Below are 22,841 nucleotides of genomic sequence, written 5' to 3'. Positions count from 1 at the left end.
GGTATGCCAACATGGCTAGTGACCCAACAAAATTTTACTACTCTCGTGTTCTTAGCTAGATGAGCCAGCAAGTTTTGAATATTACCAAGTAGGTAGTTATGATGTTTTCTTGGTTGCTGTAAAGCGAGAAGGGCACTTAGAGAGTCGGTAAATATAATACTATGGGTAAACTGATGCAATTTTATAGTTTCTGGCGCCATTTGTATGGCATGCAGTTCAGCAGTAAAGATACTGCATTCTAAAGGTAACCAATTAGAGATTATAGATGATGGAAGAACAACAGCAGCACCGACTGGTGATCAGTTTTGGAGCCATCTGTGTATATCCTGGTATAAGATTCATATTTCTCAAATAGAAATTTATGAAGCTGGTTTACATTCTGTGAAGAAAGAGTACTTTCCCCCATTCTTGAAGGGACAGATCACAGGTGGCGGGGCAAAAAGCCCACGGAGGAGTCGTGAAACTAGTGGTGGCGATTTTAGAGATGTCAAGCTGCCAATTATCAAGTAGTGAGCAAAGATGTATGCCAGTGGGTCAATTTATTGATGGATTAACAGAATACAAGTTCTCCCAATCTGGTGTAAATAGATGTTTCCACGATGGATGCAGGGGTTGGCTTTTTATTTTGACGGCATAATTTAGAAGTAAAATTTATCTTCGTAGAGAGAGAGAGTGGGGGATCGTGAGCTTCAGCGTATAGGCTCTGCACAGGAGATGTGCGGTAGGCTCCAAGAGCAATGCGTAGGCCACTATTGTGAATAGGGTCCAAAGCCCTCAAAATGCTAGGTCTAGCAGAGTTGTAAACTGGTGGCGCATAGCCTAACCTTGATCTTACAACAGCATGATATAAATGAAGGAGTGTTTGTATGACGGTCAGCACCCCATGTTGTAGCTGATAATATTTTCAAAATGTTTAGTTTCTTGAAACAGGTGGTTCTAAGTTGCTTAATATGGTCAAGAACGGTCAATTTTTTATCTAAGGTTAACCCAAGGAATCGAACGGTAGGCACAACAGGGATATCATGGGTCCCCAGCTTTAGAAGTGGGTCAGGGTGGAGATTACGTCGTCTGCAGAAATGAACTGCAATAGTTTTTTCAGGTGATATGCGAAACACGTCTGTAGCCCATGTTGTAATCTTATTAAGAGCTCCTTGCAGTTGTCTCAATCATCTCATGTTCTGTGAGTGACAAGATATACTAAAATCATCTGCACATAAAGTAGTAAATACATTGGCTGGAATGACCTTGGTAATTGAGTTGATTTTTATAATGAATAGAGTGGCACTTAAAACAGCCCTGTGGAACACCTTCTTCTTGGATGAATTTTTGGGAAAGAGTGGATTGAATGCGGACCTGAAAGGATCGCTGTTTCAAAAAGTTCTGTATAAATCTTGGCATATTACCCCTGAAGCAGTAGAGTTGTGTTTTTAGGAGCATTAGCAACTAAGGCCATATTGCTCCAGGATATGCGGTGGTCATTCCTTAACCTTTCCGCATCCTCCGTATTTGGTGGTGACGGGCTCGAACCCCGGTCTAATCAAGAAGCGTGTGCTACGCACTGCTGCCCCTTCCCACCTGGCTACGGAGGCGCCACCCCTGAAGCCTAATGCATATAGATCACAGAGAATTCCGTATCGCCAAGCTGTGTAAAAAGCTTTTTCAACGTCTAAATAAACTGTAGTCAAATGTTCCTTCCTTAAGAAGGCATTGCAAATCTGGTTTTCCATTTGTATCAGAGGTCTAAAGTTGATCTACCTGTATGAAATCCACACTGCGATGAATTGATAAGGTTGTATTTGCTCAGCACCCAGGTGAGACGAGAGTTTACCATTTTTTCCCATTATTTTTCCCATACAGCTGGTGAGGGCAATAGGTCGATAGTGACGTGGGTTGATTGGATCCTTGCCAGGTTTTAATAATGCTATGACATACGAGTGTCGCCAGCTATCAGGGAAAGTATTTTCTGTGAAAACCCAGTTATATAGCTGGAGTAAGATATGAAGCGACTTTTTGCACAGCTCTTTTAACATGACATAGTGAATTCCGTCAGGTCCAGCAGCACTATGTTTTGAGCTGTTAAGAGCAAGCCGTAGTTCAATTATGGCAAAGGGACAGTTGTACGTTTTATGGTGGTCTGTGTTAAAATTTAGGGTCTGCTTTTTGCAAGGGACTTTAATTTCTGAAAGTTTGGTGAGTATGAGGATATGGCAGAGGTTTGAGCAAAGGATTCTCCGAGAGTGTTAGCTATGTCTTAAGGTAGTGTAACATCATTCCCCATTTACATTCAGTATTGATAGATGCATAGCAGGATATTTATTATTATACATTTTTCTAATATTTTTCCAGATGGTTTGTGTTTTGGTGGACCACGTAATAGTTGAAGCAAAGCGTTTCCATGACTCTCTTTTACTTGCATGCTGAATGCGTCTAGCATTGGCTCTGGCTTTCTTAAAGTATATTAGATTAGCAGCAGTAGAGATTTTGGGAAATTTATTCCAGGCTTTATTTTTCTCTTGTTTGGCTTGATTTCATTCATTGTTCCACGAGGGTTTTGATCTTATTCTATGACTTGTGGACACTCTTGGTATTGCTGCTTCGGTGGCCAGTAATATTTGATTTTTTATATAATCAACAGCATTATTTATTGACACATTTGAAACAGATGTTTTTTGCAGGATGGCTAGTTGCCTATATTTTACCCAATCAGCTTTGGCAAAGTTCCATTTGGCTGTTTGATTATGACAAGATGGTGAATGTGATTCTATATGACAGACTATTGGATAATGGTCACTACCCAGTAGACTGTCATGAACAGACCAATCAAACAGTGGAAAAAGAACTGGTGAGCATATGGAGAGATCAATCAAGAGAGAAGGGTCAAGCTCATGAGCTGAGCTTGACCCAGAAGGTAGATGAAAATAAGTGGGTAAACCAGTATTCAGTAGTGTCAGATTAAATTTATCTAAAAGCTTTTCTAGTATTTTTCCTTGTTTATCGTGTACTTTATCACCCCATAGAGGATTATGTGCGTTAAAATCTCTCATGATGCAAAAGGCAGGAGGGAGCTGAGATACAACAGTTTCAAGATCACGGTAAGAAATATCTTGGTTAGGGGAAAGACATAAGGAGACAATGGTAAAAGAAAAACGAAAGGATATTCGAGCAGCTACTGCTTCTAGATTTGTTTGTAACATTAATGGTTGGGAAGGGATACTGGAGCTGACTACAAGTGCAACCCCTCCATGAGCCGAATTGCTTACATGAGAAACTCGATCTTTTCTGTAGATAAAATGATGTTTAAGTGAGGTTGCAACAGAAGGTGTTAAATTAGTTCCTTGGAGGCAGAAGGTAACTGGGTTATACTGGAGAAGGAGATCCTGAATGTCATCAAGGTTGGTGCGATACCCTCTACAATTCCATTGAAGAAAACTGGGCATTATTTGGGTGAAGTGTGGTCCTCAATTTCTGTCAGAGGTACTGTTGGCTGTTGGAAAACTGACCAGATTTTCTTTTCGGAAAGCGGTCTTCCTGTTTCCATCTCTTCTTCTGGGAAGAGATCGAGAACGGGTTCTTCGCAGTCAGTGTTTCCTTCCATTTCTATCAAATCAGTTTTAGTAGTATCACCACTTTTTGAATACATTGGGTTATTGGTAGAATGCAGAACAGTGATTGGTGTGTTAACAGCCTTGTTTGATTTATATGGTTTACCAGAAAGGGGCACAGCTTCCAAAATTGACCGAGCCCAATCTGACATTGATCTGTCTGGGGGGGGGGAACGTTACCTCAGTTTGAGTACCAGTCGTTATTGTTCTTTGCACAGTATGGATTACCATAGTTGACTTTTGGACTACTTCAGCGAAGCTGGGTCGAGTGTTAAATTGAGCCTATACAGATTTTATAGCTTCTTGGTACGAGATGTTTTTTTCGGCTTTGACCCGTTGAATGTTTTTTCCCTTTTTCCATAGGGGGCAATTAGCACCCTATGGAAAAAGGAAAGTAGTATGTGGACCATTACAATTTGAGCTTTTGTGCTGCTCTACTTTTGCAGTCAGAGTAATTGTGCTCGCGTGAACCACAATTAGCACAAGTGTCTAAACCTCTACACATGTTTTGGGAATGCCCAAATTTTTGGCATTTAAAACAGCATGTTGGGTTAGGAATGTACAATTTTATCTGACAATTCAGATAGCCTGCTTTGATGGATACTGGAGGTTTGGGGCTATCAAACGTTAGTATTATGTTCCAAGTTGGAACTACAACATTGTCTCGTTTTGTGTATATGCGCTTTACATGCCCAATTCCCTGGTCTTGCAATTCATTTTTCAACTCTTCTTCTGAGAGATTTATGAGATCCCATTCAGCTATCGCACACCTGGAGGTGTTAAGTGTAGCATGAGGGGAGAAAGTAATCGATAATCCTCCAAAGGATGTTAGTTTTTGGAGCCGTTGCGATTGTCGTTAGCCTGAGACCTCAACGAGCAAGTCGCCAGATCTCAGACGCTTAGTTGTTTTCGGAGATCCTATTAGATTTTCTAGGTATTTCTGAATTTTAAAAGGCGAGAGACTACCTAGAGACTGTTCTTGAGTCGAATGTAATACAAGGTGTATTGGATGCCTTCTTTGAACACTGTCAGTTTTTTGATGTTTAGCACTGCATGAGTTAGAGTCTTCTATCTCATGAGTAGCCATATTAGGATCCCTATGTCCTGTAGGAGAGATCATTTTGCTTCTTTTAGCCACGGAAAGATAGCTTTTCTTTCCAGGTTACCAGCCCCACCACGGGGAGGCAGGAGCAGTGCCACAAGTAACCAAGCGGCTCAGTTAGTTTGGTTAGTAAGATTAACAAGAAACAAAAGGTGAATTTCCTTCCTGGAACTCTGCCTACTTTTTGTAGTGCAAAAGTTTTGCAATACAAATAAATAAAGAAAACTGTATTTAAAACTTAAAGAAAACTATTTTCTTTGCACACACAATATCAAAAAATTTTCTTTGAATCCTAGCACGAATCCTAGGTATGTAGGCCTTTTTTCAAATGTATACATACCTGTCAAAAAAAAAATAAGAAGAAAGGTGAAATAATTGAAAATACCGGTTTCCACAGGAATTTCCCAATTGGGAAATTCCTGTGGAAACCGGTACCATAAGAAATAACTATATTGGGTATATTAAGAATATACCCAGTATAGTTATTTTCTACAAATACTACGAACTTGCAATTTACTAAAGAACTATCAGTGTAAATAGACAATACTTTGTTCGTAATAGCAAACTACAGTAGTAGTGTGAATGACATCGATTTAATTGTATCTCATATTGTTGTTTGTTTGTTTTTTGGTTTTTAGGAGCATTAGCAACTAAGGCCATATTGCTTCGAGAATATGCGGTGGTCATTCCCTGGCCTTTCCGCATCCTCCATATTTGGTGGTGACGGGCTCGAACCCCGGTCTAATCAAGAAGCGTGTGCTACGGACTGCCGCTCCTTCCCACTTGGCTAGGGAGGCGCCCCATCTCATATTGTGACTACCTTCATAGCAAGTTACCGTGTATTGCATTACCTCAAATAAGTAACGCTTCACCAATGGAGAAGGCTACTGTTACTTATTCTCAGTGGATACTACCATCCAGCTGGCACTGTTCCAAGGCTTGGAACATGTGATGAAACATAAACATCTCCTTTCACCTTAACTAATATTATTATTATTAGCTATATGGTGTAAGGAAGCTGGGGCTTATGCTGAATCAGCAAAAAAAAAAAAAAAAAAAATCCGGAGTTACCCTGCGAGCGAGTGAGTGAGAGAGAGAGAGAGAGAGAGAGAGAGAGAGAGAGAGTCAAAAGAAGAAGGGAATCACCAAGAAAGAGAAGAAGAATGATATCCATCTCAGGACCCTGGGTGTGCCAAGCCCAAACTCACCAGATGTGAGCCCCTGGAGTTAAATTATATATTCAACTTGCAAATAATCCAAACCCAGTGATATATATATATATATATATATATATATATATCTAACTCTTACTGATTTTTTAATGAAAAGAGAGGAGATAGCTATTGCCATTTAAACTGTACATCTTACAAACAAGATAAATATACAAACAACATGAAATGCATTATTTTATTAAACTGTATCATACATGTTTAATTATTTATGTCATAACTTACATCTGGCAAACTATTTTTGTTAAATAAACAATGAATGAATTAGACATAAATAACGAAGCAATATGTAGACTATCTTAGTTTCTCATTTGCATAACCTCTATTATGGAAGAAAAGGTTTTTCTAAAATTAAGAAATTGCCTTCTTTGGCAAAGATAAGCAATTATTAAATAACTGTTTGAAAAAAAAAAAAAAAAAAATATATATATATACACCTAATTCTGTTTTTGCACGAACTTTTTTTACACGAATTTGATTTAACACGAATTCAAAATAAATATTTCATTCTCTTTTTACACGAGTCATTTTGATTTAACACGATTTCTATGAATTTTTTTTTTGCCTAAATTGTAAGAATTTTTTTTTTATTTGCGGCATATTAGTATCATTTCTATATTACACGCACCAATAGATTGGATAACAGCTAGTGTGTGCGTTTTGAAACGCGTGCTTTTGCTTACCAATGTGTACGTCTAGGTATCTATGAATCATCAACGTTTTTATTGAATTTGGTGCACATTTACGGTATTCGTGCATTGTACCTTCGGAAGACATGTAGTAGTAAGCTCTATTTCAAAGTGAAAGAATCTTTAGTGAAATTTGTGCACATATAAATTTATTAATTTTGCCAATAGTCAATAAATTGTAAGTTTACAAATTTTTCATACATTTTTTTATTAATTATAACTGAGATATTTTTCGGTAGCCCTTATATAATGTCGAATAATTCGCCTATTACCAGAACTTAAAATTCAAATTTTAGATAGTCTTGCAACTGGACAAGTGGCTACGCCTCTAGGAAAGCATTTTGGTGTACATGAAGCTACCGTAAGAACTATTAAGAAAAATGAAGCTGCAATTAGGAAGTCCGTATGTTCTGGAACAAAAGTAAGTGTTAATTCATCATCATATACAAGAGATATTGTCAAGGAAAAAATGGAAAAGGCTCTGGTAATATGGATAGAAGATCAGTCACAAAAAAGAGTACTAGTAGATGGAAATGCCATCAAGCAAACAGCACTAAGAATTTACAGACAGATTAAAGAAAAGGAGCCAAGCACTTCATCCCAGTTAAACAGAAAGTATGAATTTTCTGCGAGTACAGGTTAGATGACAGGGTTTCTTAAAAGGAATGCTCTTCATAATATAAAAATTAAAGGTGAAACTGCATCTGCAGATGAATCGGCTGCTAAAGTATTCCAGCAGGAACTTGCAAAAATTATTGAAGATGGAGGATACACTCCTGATCAAGTGTGGAATGCAGATGAAACTGGTTTCTTCTGGAAACGAATGCAACAGAACGTATGTAGCCAAATCGCAGAAAACTGCTGGTGGTTTTAAGGTAGCTAAGGATCGCGTGACGTTATTATTTTCCTCCAACGCTTCAGGAGATCGTATGTTGAAACCACTGCTGGTAAATCGAGCCCTAAACCCACGTTCAATGAAAGGTGTAGATATCAATAAACTGCCTGTTCACTGGATGGCAAACAAGAAGGCCTGGGTGACCACTACTATTTTTACAGAATGGTTCAACAAATGTTTCGTCCCAGAAGTCAGACGTTATATGAATTTGAAAGGTCTCGAATTTAAAGTTCTTCTGATTCTTGACAATGCACCCGGCCATCCTGTCTTGGAAAACCCAAACGCACAAATTTTATTTCTGCCACCTAATACTACATCTTTGATACAACCGCTAAACCAAGGTATAATTGCGACAATTAAAACATACTACGTAAAACGAACATTCCAACACGTTTTGGACAAACTGAATGATGAAACACTAACAATCATTGATGTGTGGAAGAAATTCTCAATTATGGATTGTATCAATCAAGTTGGATTAGCGTTAACTGAATTAAAACCAGCAACTTTAAATGCGTGTTGGAAAGCGGTTTGGCCACAATGTGTAAAAAGCAAAGATCCCATCATCCCTAATACGACCGAATTTCCCAACATCATTACAATGGCATACAAAATTGGTGGAGAAGGATTCGATGATCTATCGTTTGAAGATATTGATGAATTGTTATCCGACAAAGCCCTAAGCGAAGATGAAATATTAGAGGTTGTCCTTGGGACTCCTTATCCCACAGAACGTAGTGATAATGAAGAAAATGATCCTGTTCTAAATGCAGATTTAATAAAAGAAGGTCTGAAACTGGCCAGAAAATTAGATAATCATTTTGTCAAAAATGACCCTAATGTGGAACGCGCTGGGAAGTTTCAACGTGAACTGAAGTTGTTGACAGCCTCTTACAGAGAATTATATAACGGCCTAACCAAAACACGAACACAACGATTAATAACTGAATTCGTTCGTAAAACCGGTGAAACATCAGCACCAGAGGAGACTCGTGCTGATTTTGTTCAAGAAATCACAGAAAGAATTTCATTAATAGAGGAAGAAGACGATGTCCACAACATTTCTAGTGATAGCAGTGATATTCCAGTCGTATGCAAACATATGCGCCGTTTATTATCAGAAAGTGAAAATGAATAAAATCTTTTTATGTGTAAAACAGATTTTTTTTGTTCATGAAGAATTTTTTTTCATTTCATATGCATACAAATTTATTTTAATACATTTTAATTTCATATTATTACATGTGTATTTTGTTTAAATAAAATAATAAGCTTAAAACGAATATTTTTATGTGTTTTTTTTTAAATTATTTTTACTGATTTTTTTAGATCCGGAACCAATCTTCTTTTCTTCCATAAATACAATGTCTTTTTTTACACGAATTTTTTTTACACGTATTTTTCAGGAACGTATCTATCGTGTAAAAACAGAATTAGGTGTATATATATATATTCTCTCTACAAAATATATGCGGAGAAAATTTCAGTGTTACACAGTATTTTCAGATAAAGTTGGTATCTAAACATTTAATTTATTTTAATCTAACCTATTGGTTGCCTCCTGCTAAACAAATTTTCAGAGCAGTTAAACTTTTTTTTTTTTTTTTTTAGAACAACTAAATTCTACATTTTGTTGAAAGAGAAAAGTCGACATTAAAAACTTTCAATGTTTATTTATTTTTTTAATATTCTCGTGAATGGCCACTTCTTTTTCTTAAAAGCTTTATTTTCCTGGATGCCAACTTTAGTGAAAAAGAAACCCATCCCAACCTTGCTTCTCTGTAATGCCCATGGTTTTTGGTTTTTTTTAGGAGCATTAGCAACTAAGGCCATATTGCTCCGGGTCATTCGCTGTGGTCATTCGCTGACCTTTCCGCAACCTCCGTATTTGGTGGTGACGGGCTCAAACCCTGGTCTAATCAAGAAGCATGTGATATGCACTACTGCTCCTTCCCACCTGGCTACGGAGGCGCCCAATGCCCATGGTAACATATATATTGCTTGAGAGAAGAATTTCACTAAATAATCATATTTTATTTCCAAGTATTCCATCTTTTCACTGTTTTCTGTAAGAACACCAAATTCATTTGGAATTTCCAAAATGTGAACTTTTCCTATATTTAAGTTAGCTTTCATTAGAATAAACTGAAGAAGAACAGCTTCTTCTTTTATATTCTTAGCTAATAAGGAATAACTATCATTTAAAATAAAGCATTTTTTTTTTTGTTTTACACATTTTATGATATCAGAATTAGAAACACATTAACAGTTTCTTCTTCTTTCTTCTTTAAGATGCCAAAATCCTGTGTGGTGTCAAATGCCTTCTCAAAGACAAACCGATCATGACAAGATGTTCATTTCTGATGAATGCATTCCTGATATTTGCTTTGGCTTTAATCATGAGCTCCAATGACGATCGATTTTTTGGAATCCAAATTGATTGTTGTTTATCAGGTTCCATGACTCAAGATACCAAGTGAAATGCTGATGTATTGTTTCCTCGAGACAGCTGGTAAGAGATATCATCTGTAGTTGTGAGGAACAGAATGGTCTTTACTGGGTTTTGGGAATGATGCAAGGACCTTGGGAAGGTATGTTCAGAGAAGATGCAATTCGAAAAGATCAGCAGTGAAGATAGTTATTTTTGATTTAAATTTTGGAGCATTACATAGTATATCCTATCAGGACCAGCAGAACTGTTCCTTGAGTTGGTAAGAGATTGCTGCAGATCAAACATGGTAAATGGTTGATTATAAGGCAATGCACAGGCATCAATGAAATTCAATTTGGATTTATCAGTTACAGCTTTAATTTTTTGAAATTACTTATCATAAGTGGTTGAAGAAGACAACTGAGAGAATAAGGTTCCTAGTACAGTTGAGATTTCTGTAGGAGTAGAGAGCTCGTGTCCATTCCAGTTAAGTAGTGTGGTGCATAAAGGGGGCCATTTACTAGATAAATGTTTTATTTTTCAACAGATCAATCTGATATCAGTATTTTTATTAACTGAAGAGGCGAATATAATCCAAGATTCTATTTTCATTTTATGCCTGATATAACGGGCTTTTACTCTTGGACTCTTATAATTAAAAGAAAAACAAAGCATGGAACCGATTCGCAGAACAGATTCCATGCTTTGTTTATCTCTTCTTTTGCATTGTTGCAATCATTATTCCACCAGTAATTTATTTTTCAATGATTTCTTACTTGATATTGTGGAATGATTGTTTTCTGCAGCAGCATGTTCGAGAGGCAACCAGAGAAAGTAATACTCTTCATCTGGTTATCAGCAGTGATCATTCGTGTATTAAGAATTTGCAGATAAAGGAACCACTAGATGGCAGTGATCACAGTGTACTGATGTGGGATTTACTTAAAGATTTAATTACCATCAGGGGTAAAGGAAAGGGTTTTCGCTTCGGCAAAGCTGAGTACAGTGGTCTCCGACAGTTTTTAAATTCTGTACAGTGGGATCAACTGACGATGTTACCAACAGTAAATTCTAAGTGGGAAGCATTCAAGGAATTAATCGTGGAAGCTACTAAAAGTTTCATACCTATTAAGAAATATTGTTCAAGGTTTAGGCCTAAATGGTTATCTAATGAACTAATGAGACTCGTAATAGAGAAGAAAATGCATGGCACGCATATAAATTATCAAGCGACTCAGAAGCCTATGGCAGATATAAGCTAGTCTGTAATCAGGTGACAAAGGAGGTTAGGCAGGCGAAGGCAGATTACGAGAAATCCTTGGCAAAAGATGCTAAGAAAAACAGCAAGGATTTCTTTACTTATATAAACTCTAAAAGGAAGGGAATGAATCTGATTGGTCCACTTGACATCGATGGTTCGACTGTTGATGATCCTGCTCAGATAGCAAACAAACTGAATGAGTATTTTGCAACTACATTCACACATGAGGAATTATTAAGGTTTGAAAATGGCAGAAGGTTATCAAATTGTAGCAGGATACTTAATGATTTTGTAATAATTGAAAGCAAAGTGGAGGAGAAATTGTTGAAGTTAAACATGAGAAAAGCACCTGGATGACATCTATCCAGTTATATTAAAGGAGGTGGCAAAGCAACTAAGCAATCCCTTAGCCATAATTATGAGAGCGTCCTTGGACTCAGGGGAGGTTCCCATGGACTGGAGATGTGCAAATGTATCCCCAATTCACAAAGGGGAATCGAAGGGTGACACGAGTAATTACAGACCAGTTAGTTTAACTTCTGTTCCGGGTAAAATAATGGAGTCACTGGTTAAAGATGCATTGCAGGATCATCTAGACAAGACTGCAGCAAAAATTCAGACACAGCATGGGTTTGTTAAGGGAAAGTCTTGTCTGACAAATTTTATAGGATATTATGATGTGGTTACAAAGGAACTGGATGCAAAAAATAATTTTGATATGATATATTTGGATTTCAGGAAAGCTTTTGACACTGTTGCGCATGGAAGACTATTGTACAAATTGGAGCATAATGGTATTAAGGGTAAGTTGCTATAATGGATAAAAGGATGGTTAAGTGGGAGAAGACAGAGGGTGGTAATCAATGGGTGCTGCTCTTCTTGGACTAATGTTATTAGTGGAGTCCCACAGGGTTCGGTGTTAGGTCCACTGTTGTTTTGTATATTTATCAATGATATTGATGAAGGTATATCAGGCTTAATGTCGAAGTTTGCAGATGATACAAAGGTTGGCAGGGTTGTTAATGACAGTAATGGCAGTGTGCTACTGCAACAGGATCTAGATAATTTGGGCAGATGTGCTAAGAAGTGGCAACTGAAGTTTAACCTTGACAAATGCAAAGTACTGCATATGGGTAGAAGTAACCCCAGAGAAACGTACCAACTGTGTGGTACTACGCTTAAGGTGGTAGAAAATGAAAAAGACCTGGGAGTAATTGTGCAATCAAATATGAAGATCTGAGCAATGCAGACAGGCTGCCAGGGCAGGTCATGGGGTTTTGTCAATGATATATAGGAATTTTGCTAGCAGGAAAAAGGAGGTGATTATCCCTCTGTATAAAGCAATGGTCAGGCCACGCCTTGAGTACTGCGTACAGGTCTGGAGGCCTCATTTTAGGAAGGATGTAGATTTGCTTCAGCGTGTACAGAGAAGGGCAACAAGATTGGTGAGGGGAATGAAGGAATCCTCTTACTAAGAGAGACTTAAGTTCTGCAAATTGCAGTGGCTGGAGACAAGGCACCTGCGCGGTGATCTGATTGAGGTATATAAGGCCTTGAATGGGTTGAGCACGCTGAATTCTGATGGGATCCTTCCGCTTGTTCAGATTACAAATCTAAGGAGACATAAATTCAAATTAAGAAAAGAGAGATGTAGAATAGATGTGCGGAAATTTGCCTTTAGCCAGCGGGTGGTTAATTGCTGGAACAAACTTCCATCTGTCATTGTGGAAGTTTATAGTTTGAATAAATTTAAGAAGGAACTGGACAGGCATTTGGAGGGAATGGTGTGATTTTTTTTTTTTTTTTTTTTTTTGGCTGATGCTGCATAAGCTCATACACTTGCTTTCTTGCATCACATGCCACTGCTACTATTACTACTACTAATGACAGGGGGTTGCAGCTGTCAGAATTTGATTTGTGATGTACTCAGTAATACTCTTGATGGAACAGGATGATATGATTATCAAAGGAAATATGCATGCTGTATTCTGACAAGTCACCCTGTGCAAATTTTCATCTAATTGGGTTTTCTGTTGGGAAGGAATAGAATGTTTGAAAATTGCATATTTGCAGTTAATGGTCACTACTCTAAGGATCATTAAGAGTTATCCAATCTATACTTGAAAAGAGGATTGGAGAGCAAATGAAAAGGTCTACTGCAAAGGTTGAATTAGGGAAATGGACACATAGGAATAGTTCAGCCAGTATTCAGAAATGCTAAATTGTGTATCGGCTTCTGTGGCCATAGTGCACCTCCAAGGTTTTTTGCAGTACTTTTATCCAAGGCCGAGGCGGGATTCGAACCCACGGCCTTTGGGTTGCCAGGCAGGCACTTTACCCACCCGGCAATTGAAAGTAGTGTCAGAGTGATACCAATTACAACACATGTGGCGATGGCTTTTAAAGAGATTTGCATTGGGATGCATCTGGGGGGTACTCTTGAATCCAAGAGTACTACCACTCCTCCATCAGTGTTATTAGTGTCAGCTCTGTCTTGTTTGGAGATAGTATAATTTTTGATTGAAAGGGAGACTTCAGGTGTCAAAATGAAAAAACCTTAGAAAAACAACAGAAAATTGCATGAGAGAGAGAGAGATTGCTTTGAACCTGTCACTTGGCACTATATATTTATGCAAAGGGTTCACAATAGTTCACTTAATATAAAGTGCTCGATATTGTTTGTGTAGGTTTTACATTCCATGCATAACCTCTCAAGTAAATTGTCTGCTAAGTGAACCTTGAAAAAAAAATTTCTAGTTTTAAATTACATAAAAAATATACACATAACAATTTACTCACAAGATACAGCTGTTCCCTAATATAATGATCAGCAGCCAAAATAGCTAGTGACTGAAGAGTTTTCCCTAAACCCATATCATCACATAGAATTCCATGGAGTTTATACTTATTTAGAAAAGCTAGCCAGTTTATTCCTTCCTTGAAAAAAAAAAAAAAGATCAATAATTATATAATATTATTATTAGATGAGTAAAAACATTCTTTAAACCAATATTTTTTCTTCTACAAATCAGAATAGTATCAACTAACTCCACAATGTAATGGTTATAGTGATATAAGGCAGCAGTGTTTAATATTCAAATATGACAGCAGTATTTAGTACTAAAATATATCAACATAGCAATGTGCAATATGGAAATTCATATGTACAAAAATTATACTTTTATATACTAAAACCAATTTCCTGTTTACACAATCAATGTGTACTGTGTGTGTGTGTGGTCAACACCCATCAATATACAAATAAAACAGTAATCATCATATTACTATCGATTTCTGTGCTTCTTATTACCAGTGTTATGTGGGCCAAATGATAAAAGTTTCCTTTAATACCTTTATTAGGTATGAAATATATTCTTACTAATATGATAAATGAATAAGTAATTAAGCTAATTATAGCATTCAGATGGTAATAATATTAATGGCCATACTGGCATAAAGTACCTTAAAGCCTGACAGATATTAAAATAACTGAAATAAGGAAGAGTAAGCATGCTATTAAAATGACATGCAAAAATCAAACCTTGTTATTAGGATGACTACAGCCTCTATAGATTTTCAAAGTGGTAATCATATGAATTTAATCTTAAAATCTAGAACAATAACAGTATCATGCATAAAATTAATGACACTGCCAAACATTAGCATTAGTAGAGGCATACGATACAAAAGAGCATCAGCAGCCAAAGGGAAAAAAAAAAAAAAAAAACCCCATCCCATTTCTCCCCTCCATTCATTCAAAATGCCTGTCCAGCTCAGCCGTAAATTTATTTAGGCTATCAACTTCCACAACAAAAGATTGAAGTCTGTTCCACCAATCAACTACTCATTGGCTAAAGGCAAATTTCCACACATCTATTCTAGAACTGTCTTTCCCTAATTTGATACTGTACCCCCTCAGCTTCTTAATCTGAGCAAGAGGAAAAATCTCATCAGAATTCAGCTTGCTAAACCCACCTCAATCAGATCACCTCGCAGGTGCCTACTCAATTTGCAGAACTTAAGCCTTTCTTGATAAGAGCACCCCTTCGTTCCACTCACCAATCTTGCTGCCCTTCTTTGTACTCGTTCTAGCAACTCTACATCCTTCCTAAAATGAGGCCTGCAGACCTGTATACAGGTCTGCAGGCCTCATTTTAGGAAGGCAATAGTCATGCCATAAAGGTGTGGCATGACTATTGCTTTGTATAACGGGATAATCACCTCCATGTCCCTGCTAGTAAAATTCCTATATATCATTGACAAGACTCCATGACCTGCTCTGGTAGCTCGTCTGCACTGCTCAGCGAACTTCATATTTGACTGCCCAATTACCCCTGGTCTTTTCTACTTTCCACTTCCCTGAGTGTAATTCCACACAGTTGGTATATTTCTCTTTGGTTATTGCTACCCATATGCAGTACTTTGCATTTGTAAATGTTAAACTTCAGTTGCCACTTCTCAACCCATTTGCCCAACTTATCTAGATCCAGTTGGAGTAGCACACTGTCTTTACTGTAGTTAACAACCCTGCCAATCTTTGTATCATCTGCAAACTTCGACATTAAACCTGATATACCTTCATCAATATCATTGATAAATATACAAAACAACAATGGGCCTAACACCAAACCCTGGGGAACTCCAATAATAACATTTGTCCACGAAGAGCAGCGTCCATTCATTAACAATCTCTGTCATCTCACACTCAACCACCCTTAATCCATTGTAGCAACTTACCCTTAATGCCATACTTCTCCAATTTGTGTAGTAGTCTTCCATGTTGATATCAAAAGCTTTCCTGAAATCCAAGTATATGATATCAAAATTATTTTTGACATTCAGTTCTTTTGTAACCACATCATAGTATCCAATCTAATTGTTCAGACAAGACTTCCCTCTAACAAACCCATGCTGTGTCTTAACTATTACTGCAGTCTTGTCTAGATGATCCTGCAATGCTTCTTTAACCAGTGATTCCATTATTTTCCCTGGAACACAAGTTAAACTAAAAGGTCTATATTTACGTGTGTCACCTTTTGAACCCCCTTTGTGAATTGGTGATACATTTGCACACCTCCAGTCGAAGGGGACTGAGGGCAGGTCCCCATGAACTGGAGAGATCCCGTCCACCCCAGGTGCCTTTTTTATGTTTAACTTCAACAATTTCTCCTTCACTTTGCTCTCAGTTATTACAAAATCACTTAACTCCCTGTTGGAGTTTGATAAACTTCTGGCACTCCCCTCATTCAACAAATCCTCATGTGTGAACGTAGAACCAAAATACTCAATCAGTTTATCAGCTACGTGAGCATGATCATCAATAGTCAACCCATCTATGTTAAGTGGACCAATCTGATTCATCCTCTTTCTTCTAGAGTTTATATAAGTAAAGAATTCCTTGCTGTTTTTTTTTTTTTTTTGCGTCCTTTGCCAAAGATTTTTTGTAATCTGTCTTCGTCTGCCTAACCTCTTTTGTGACTTGATTACAGACTAGTTTATATCTGCCATAGGTTTCTGTGTCACCTGATACTTTATATGCATCCCATACAGTTTTTATTCTCTGCCACGAGCCTCATTAATTCTTCTGACATCCATTTAGGCCTAAACCTTGTACAGCATTTCTTAGTTGGAATGAAAAGCCTAGTAGCCTCCAAAATTAAGTCCCTGAAAACTTCTCATTTCGAATTCAACATTGGTCACATCATCATTTGGTCCCATTGTACAGAATTTAAAAACTGTCTGAGACCCCTGTAGTCACCTTTACGAAAGCAAAAGCCCTTCCCTTTAGCCTTGATGGTAGTTACATCTTTAAGTAATTCCCACATCAGTACATTGTGATCACTGTTACCCAGTGGTTCCTTTATCTACAATGCTTAATGCATGAATAATCACTGCTGATAATCAGATCAAGAGTATTACTCCCTCTGGTTGCCCCTCGAACATGTTGCTGTAGAAAACAGTCATCCAATAAATCCACAAAAGTCTTGTAAGTGTGCGAGTGACCAACCACAAGTTCCGGTGAATATTTGGAAAGTTAAAATATCCCATTATAAGACCTTCTGATTTACTGGCCCATTCTATTTCTCTGCATAAATGCTTATCATACTCATCAGATTCGTTAGGCCTATAACACACACCTACTCTCATTTTTCCTTTCCCATTGCTTATGTCACACTAAACAGACTCAACATTGAATTGTCCACCAACGTCAATTGGATGCACTTCCTTAGATTTCATGTGTTTCTTAACTAACAGCATAACCTGTCCTCCCTTCCTGTCCTGTCTATCCTTTCTATACACATTGTACTCCCCAAATTCCATTTGCACGAGTTAGAGTCTTCTAACTGCATGAGTTAGAGTCTTGTATCTCATGAGTAGTCATATTAGGATCCCTATGTCCTGTAGGAGAGATCATTTTGCTCCTTTTAACCGCGGAAAGATAGCTTTTCTTTCCAGGTTACCAGCCCCACCACGGGGAGGCAGGAGCAGTGCCACAAGGGTAACCAAGCGGCTCAGTTAGTTTGGTCAGTAAGATTAACAAGAAACAAAAGGTGAATTTCCTTCCTGGAACTCTGCCTACTTTTTGTAGTGCAAAAGTTTCGCAATACAAATAAATAAAGAAAACTGTATTTAAAACTTAAAGAAAACTATTTTCTTTGCACACACAATATCAAAAAATTTTCTTTGAATCCTAGCACGAATCCTAGATATGTAGGCCTTTTTTCAAATGTATACATACCTGTCAAAAAAAAAATAAGAAGAAAGGTGAAATAATTGAAATAATAACATCCAATTGGGAAATTCCTGTGGAAACAGGTACCATAAGAAATAACTATATTGGGTATATTAAGAATATACCCAGTATAGTTATTTTCTACAAATACTACGAACTTGCAATTTACTAAAGAACTATCAGTGTAAATAGTAATCACTGCTGATAATCAGATCAAGAGTATTACTCCCTCTGGTTGCCTCTCGAACATGTTGCTGTAGAAAACAGTCATCCAATAAATCCACAAAAGTCTTGTAAGTGTGCGAGTGACCAACCACAAGTTCCAGTGAATATTTCGAAAGTTAAAATATCCCATTATAAGACCTTCTGATTTACTGGCCCATTCTATTTCTCTGCATAAATGCTTATCATATTCATCAGATTCGTTAGGCCTATAACACACACACACTCATTTTTCCTTTCCCATTGCTTATGTCACACTAAACAGACTCAACATTGCATTGTCCACCAACATGTTGGTGGACACTGAAATGTTGGACAATTGGATGCACTTCCTTAGATTTTATGTGTTTCTTAACTAATAATATAACCCCTCCTCCCTTCCTGTCCTGTCTATCCTTTCTATACACATTGTACTCCCCAAATTCCAATTCTGCACTGCTTATATCTGTGTGATACCACGTCTCTGATATTCCAACAATATCTGCCTTTGATGTCCTGACTAGCACTTCAAGCTCATCAAATTTATTAACTAAACTCCTAGCATTGCAAGTATATATGCACCTGTTCCTACAACATAGCTCAGGTAGTTACTTGTTCCACTATGACTCCCAGCAGTCCTGGAAATCATATCATACACTACTTACTGCTGGATCTTCTTCTTCCAGTCACATATTTCCCCGAGGAACTGTTGTGGCCACCAACAAAATCCTCCAACTGCATCAATCATATGCTATACGATGGGCATCACAAAATGTCAAGCCCAAAAGTTCACTGATCCCATCCTTCCACCTTGCAGGTCTTCCTTTAACAGCAGTTTTTGGAGTTGGTTTTGTTATGGTCTCTGTGGCATCAGATAATGTGGTGGTATGCCATTGCCTACCATATGGCTGATTTTGAAAGGGGCCAGCTTTAATCATAGGAAGAGTCATCATGCATCCCATGAGATGCTCTTGAAGAGGAAAGGTGACAACAGCAGCAGAGCCCTACTTAGTGCAGAAGGCCTGATTTCGACTGGTTTTAGCCTGGTTTCCAGAGGTCATCTATGTATATAAATGGATATATGTATATTATTCATTAGATTCGGACCAGTAATTATTGTATCTACCGTCAATGAATTTATTCATAAGGTGACACTATTATCCTTCTTCGATGTCCAATTAATGTCCAATATTTTTAACTGATTATGTTGAATATATTTTAAAATAATTTTCTCCCAAACCATAACAAATTCGTTTCCTTACCATAAACATATTAAATGCTAATTTGCACAGTCTTAACCCCCAACGAATATATTTCTTTACGTTTTAAAATATTCGTTCCTGTATTTCAAATTTACAGTCCTTTCACATGGCATTAACTGCTGTAATCTTCTGTATTCTTCAAACGTGCTACCCGTTAAACTGTTATTTTAATCTTAGAGCCTAAATATTTCCCACAGATATAAAATATGTGTCTAATGAATCCTCTGTACCTCTTATTTTGTACGGTAAGATGTATTTTCAATTTTTTTATGCTTCAACCACAAAATTTTAATATAACTGAGAGCACATTTTAACACAGCCACTACATGCAGCACCGCCAATACACTGCTGGATACATACAGAAAAATAAAACTAGCAGTACCTCTTGCAAAATATTTCGCAATTGGTAGCAGAGTTTTTCTCTAGTTGCCCTAAAGAAATGTAGTCCTTGTTTTGTCATGAGCAGGTAAGCCAGTACCCGTTGAATCCTTTCTTATTTCTGTAAAATAAAACTATTCTTTCTTTTAAGGTAGGCAGCACTAGTAGAGAAAATTGGCCTGTTCTGTAAAATAAAACTATTTGGATTTTTTCCTATTCGGAATTTTTATATTTTCATATGTTTCTGCATACCTAGGAAGAAATATCTTCAATTTGAGACCAAATCAGTTAGGCCAATTTATATTTTTTATTTTAAGATAAATACCACAACGGTGCTATGAATTATAATTAATTATAAAGTTTGATAAAAACTTTCTATACTCTGGTTTTTTTTTTTATTTAACCTTTTTATATGTTCTATATTATTTTTAAAATTTATTGATTTTTTGGCTAAGAAAGAAACCTCTTACTCTTCTTAGTTGGCAACGTGTGTTGTTTACAGCTGGATATATTGTTTGTTTGTTATTTGGTTTTTAAGAGCATTAGCAACCAAGGATTATCCGGGATATGCGGTGGTCATTCCCTGACCTTTCCGCATCCTCCGTATTTGGTGGTGACGGGCTCGAACCCCGGTCTAATCAAGAAGCGTGTGCTACGCACTGCTGCGCCTTCCCTCCTGGCTACGGAGGTGCATGCTGGATATGTTACATCACTTCATGTTGTCATTGAGTAAGTAACAGCGTGTTTGTGCAATTTTTGCATAATTTTTTTTGAGCCTGAAATTGAAACTGATTTGTTTGCTAAAACATTTCCTTTGTATTTGAGAAAGATAATCAAAGATTGCTGTATTACTTATTCTTGCAATTTAAAATAAATTTAGCAATTTCAAGTTTAGCACTTTTAATTTTTTCCACAAGACATCTGTTTTTAAAAACTGAAGTTGGCAAATTTTTTGGGGGGTTGCAAGTGTGTCCTAGGTGCTTTGCCTAGAGGGCAAAATGACTGGCAACGGCACTGCTTAATGCACAAGGCCGTAATATTTGACCTAGCACTCCATACAAGGTATATAAAGGTTAAATCACTGAGGAAAATTAGGAACACTGGAGTAATAAGAAAAACTGCTTCAGCACAAGACATGGAAACCATCAAAAATCACTTAGAAGTGTTAAAATTCGGTTTTAAGCCAGAGGCCCCCAAAACCATATTACCCTGTATCATTTTGTTTGAAGAGAAAGACATCCCTTTTGAAGCCTTAAATCAGGGTTTCTAACCCTTGGGTCATGATATTTAGGCTGCCAGGTTTTTGAGTGGGTTGTGAGGCATTTGAGAAAAAAAAACAAAAAAAAAAAAAACATTATTTTGGAAAAAAAAAATAATAATATATATATATACACAGTCAACCTTTGCTAACCTGGATTAGTGAAGCAAAAGACAGCCTTAAAAGACAAAAAAACTTAGAACACAAATAAATAGAAAATTTAATGATATAGGTAGTGTTGATGAAAATAAATAAATAAATAAAAAAAAAAATCACTGTAGAGCCTTTATTTAAAAATTATAAAAAAGACAATACATTTATCTGTTGATAGAAGATTCAGAAGTCTTCTATCAATGGATAAAGGAATGATAAATCGAGAGTCTGCTATGCAGCAGACTCTCGATTTACCAGGATCAAATTAAACGGGACACTTCAAGATTCCAAAGTTAAAAAAATATATTCACTGGAAATCATAAAATTCAAGTAATAAATAGAATGGGTATAAACAGATGTTTTGCAAGTCATAAATAAGCAATAAGAAGTGGCATTATAAGTTGTGATTGGGAAATGAATGTACCTATTATCCTACAACCCCTGTTGCTCAAAAAACCAATGGAAAGAGAACAAATGTTTAGCTTGTTTTACTGCATCGCACAGATTGTTGTGTTCTGTTGCACCGCAAATAGGCAAATTTTTTTTTTCCCTTATGTCAGGAGTGTTGAAATTTTTTTTTATAGTAAATATATTTTTTGTTTAGAAATCATGAAAATGATGGGTAAAAGCAAAAGGGTTGTTTTCAATTGAACAAAATCTTGAAATTATTCAAAAGTTTGAAAACTGTGCATCCAATTTTTAATGAATCATTACAATGTTAGTAATCATTGTAATGATTACTAACATTGTAATGATTCATTACAATGTTAGTACACGACATTGTAAAAAATAAAGGGAAACTATTAGATTTTGCATCATGTAAATACTCACAGTGGTAAAGGCATGACTGAAACAAGGAACTGTCTACATACAAGAACCTATTGGCTAAAGCAATGGTGTTGTGTTTTAGCCAACAATTATATAAACCCATAATATAACAAATATGTTTAACTTATGTACATATATACGTATAAAGAAGTATATAAATGAAGCGATATAAGCAATAACCTCTCCGACTCAGAGTAAACAACAAGACTGAACAACATGCAAGACAACGTGACTCATCTACCTTCCTAAATTCCGCATCTGTCAAAGTATGGTACGCAACTGTGAACAGAATTTTTTTGTATTTCAATCTGGATTATCCGACACCCGGATTAACTGTAACCAGATTAGCGAGGGTCTACTTGTGCATATATTTTTTTTTTTATCAAAACAAACTTTTTCAACTTCCAAGCAAATAAAAGTAAGTTATTTTAAATAACAGTTAGTGGATCATTTTATATACATTTGAAAATTAAATTAATATTACAGTAGCATGCATGATGAAAAGTTGTTTTCACTGTGAGAGGCACTGTGGTGTATGTTCACAGAGAGACAAACTGGTGTATGTTCACAGAGAGACAAACTGGTGTATGTTCACAGAGAGACAAACTGGTGAGGACATTAGTTCTTTGATTCACAAGCACTCATATGGCCACTATACTGCATCACATCTGTGAAAAATTTAGTATGTGTTTTACAGACCTTGCTGATGGGCATGTACTTTTTTGTAATTGTTATTAATAAACATTAACCACTTCCCAGAACATTTTTTTCCAGAAAATGTGCCTTGTAACAGATCGACTTTTTTTATTTTACAGATTA

At 36.7% G+C, this 22,841-nt stretch overlaps 1 protein-coding gene across 4 annotated transcripts in view; it reads right to left on the bottom strand.

Moving 5' to 3' along the window:
- Positions 1 to 22,841, bottom strand: part of LOC150075060 (TATA-binding protein-associated factor 172-like) — a 934,682-nt gene that overhangs the window by 161,010 nt on the left and 750,831 nt on the right. For all 4 annotated transcript variants that reach the window (XM_090388242.1, XM_090388245.1, XM_090388243.1 and 1 more), the window contains exon 29: positions 14,009 to 14,146. In XM_090388242.1, the coding sequence (XP_090244368.1) occupies positions 14,009 to 14,146 (138 nt within the window). The remainder of the gene's footprint in view (positions 1 to 14,008; positions 14,147 to 22,841) is intronic.

This window comes from Mastigoproctus giganteus, chromosome 14 (genome assembly GCF_048544385.1).
Source record: "Mastigoproctus giganteus isolate SK-2022 chromosome 14, ASM4854438v1, whole genome shotgun sequence".
Lineage (NCBI taxonomy): Eukaryota > Metazoa > Arthropoda > Arachnida > Uropygi > Thelyphonidae > Mastigoproctus > Mastigoproctus giganteus.
This window is presented reverse-complemented; position numbering and strand designations above follow the sequence as displayed.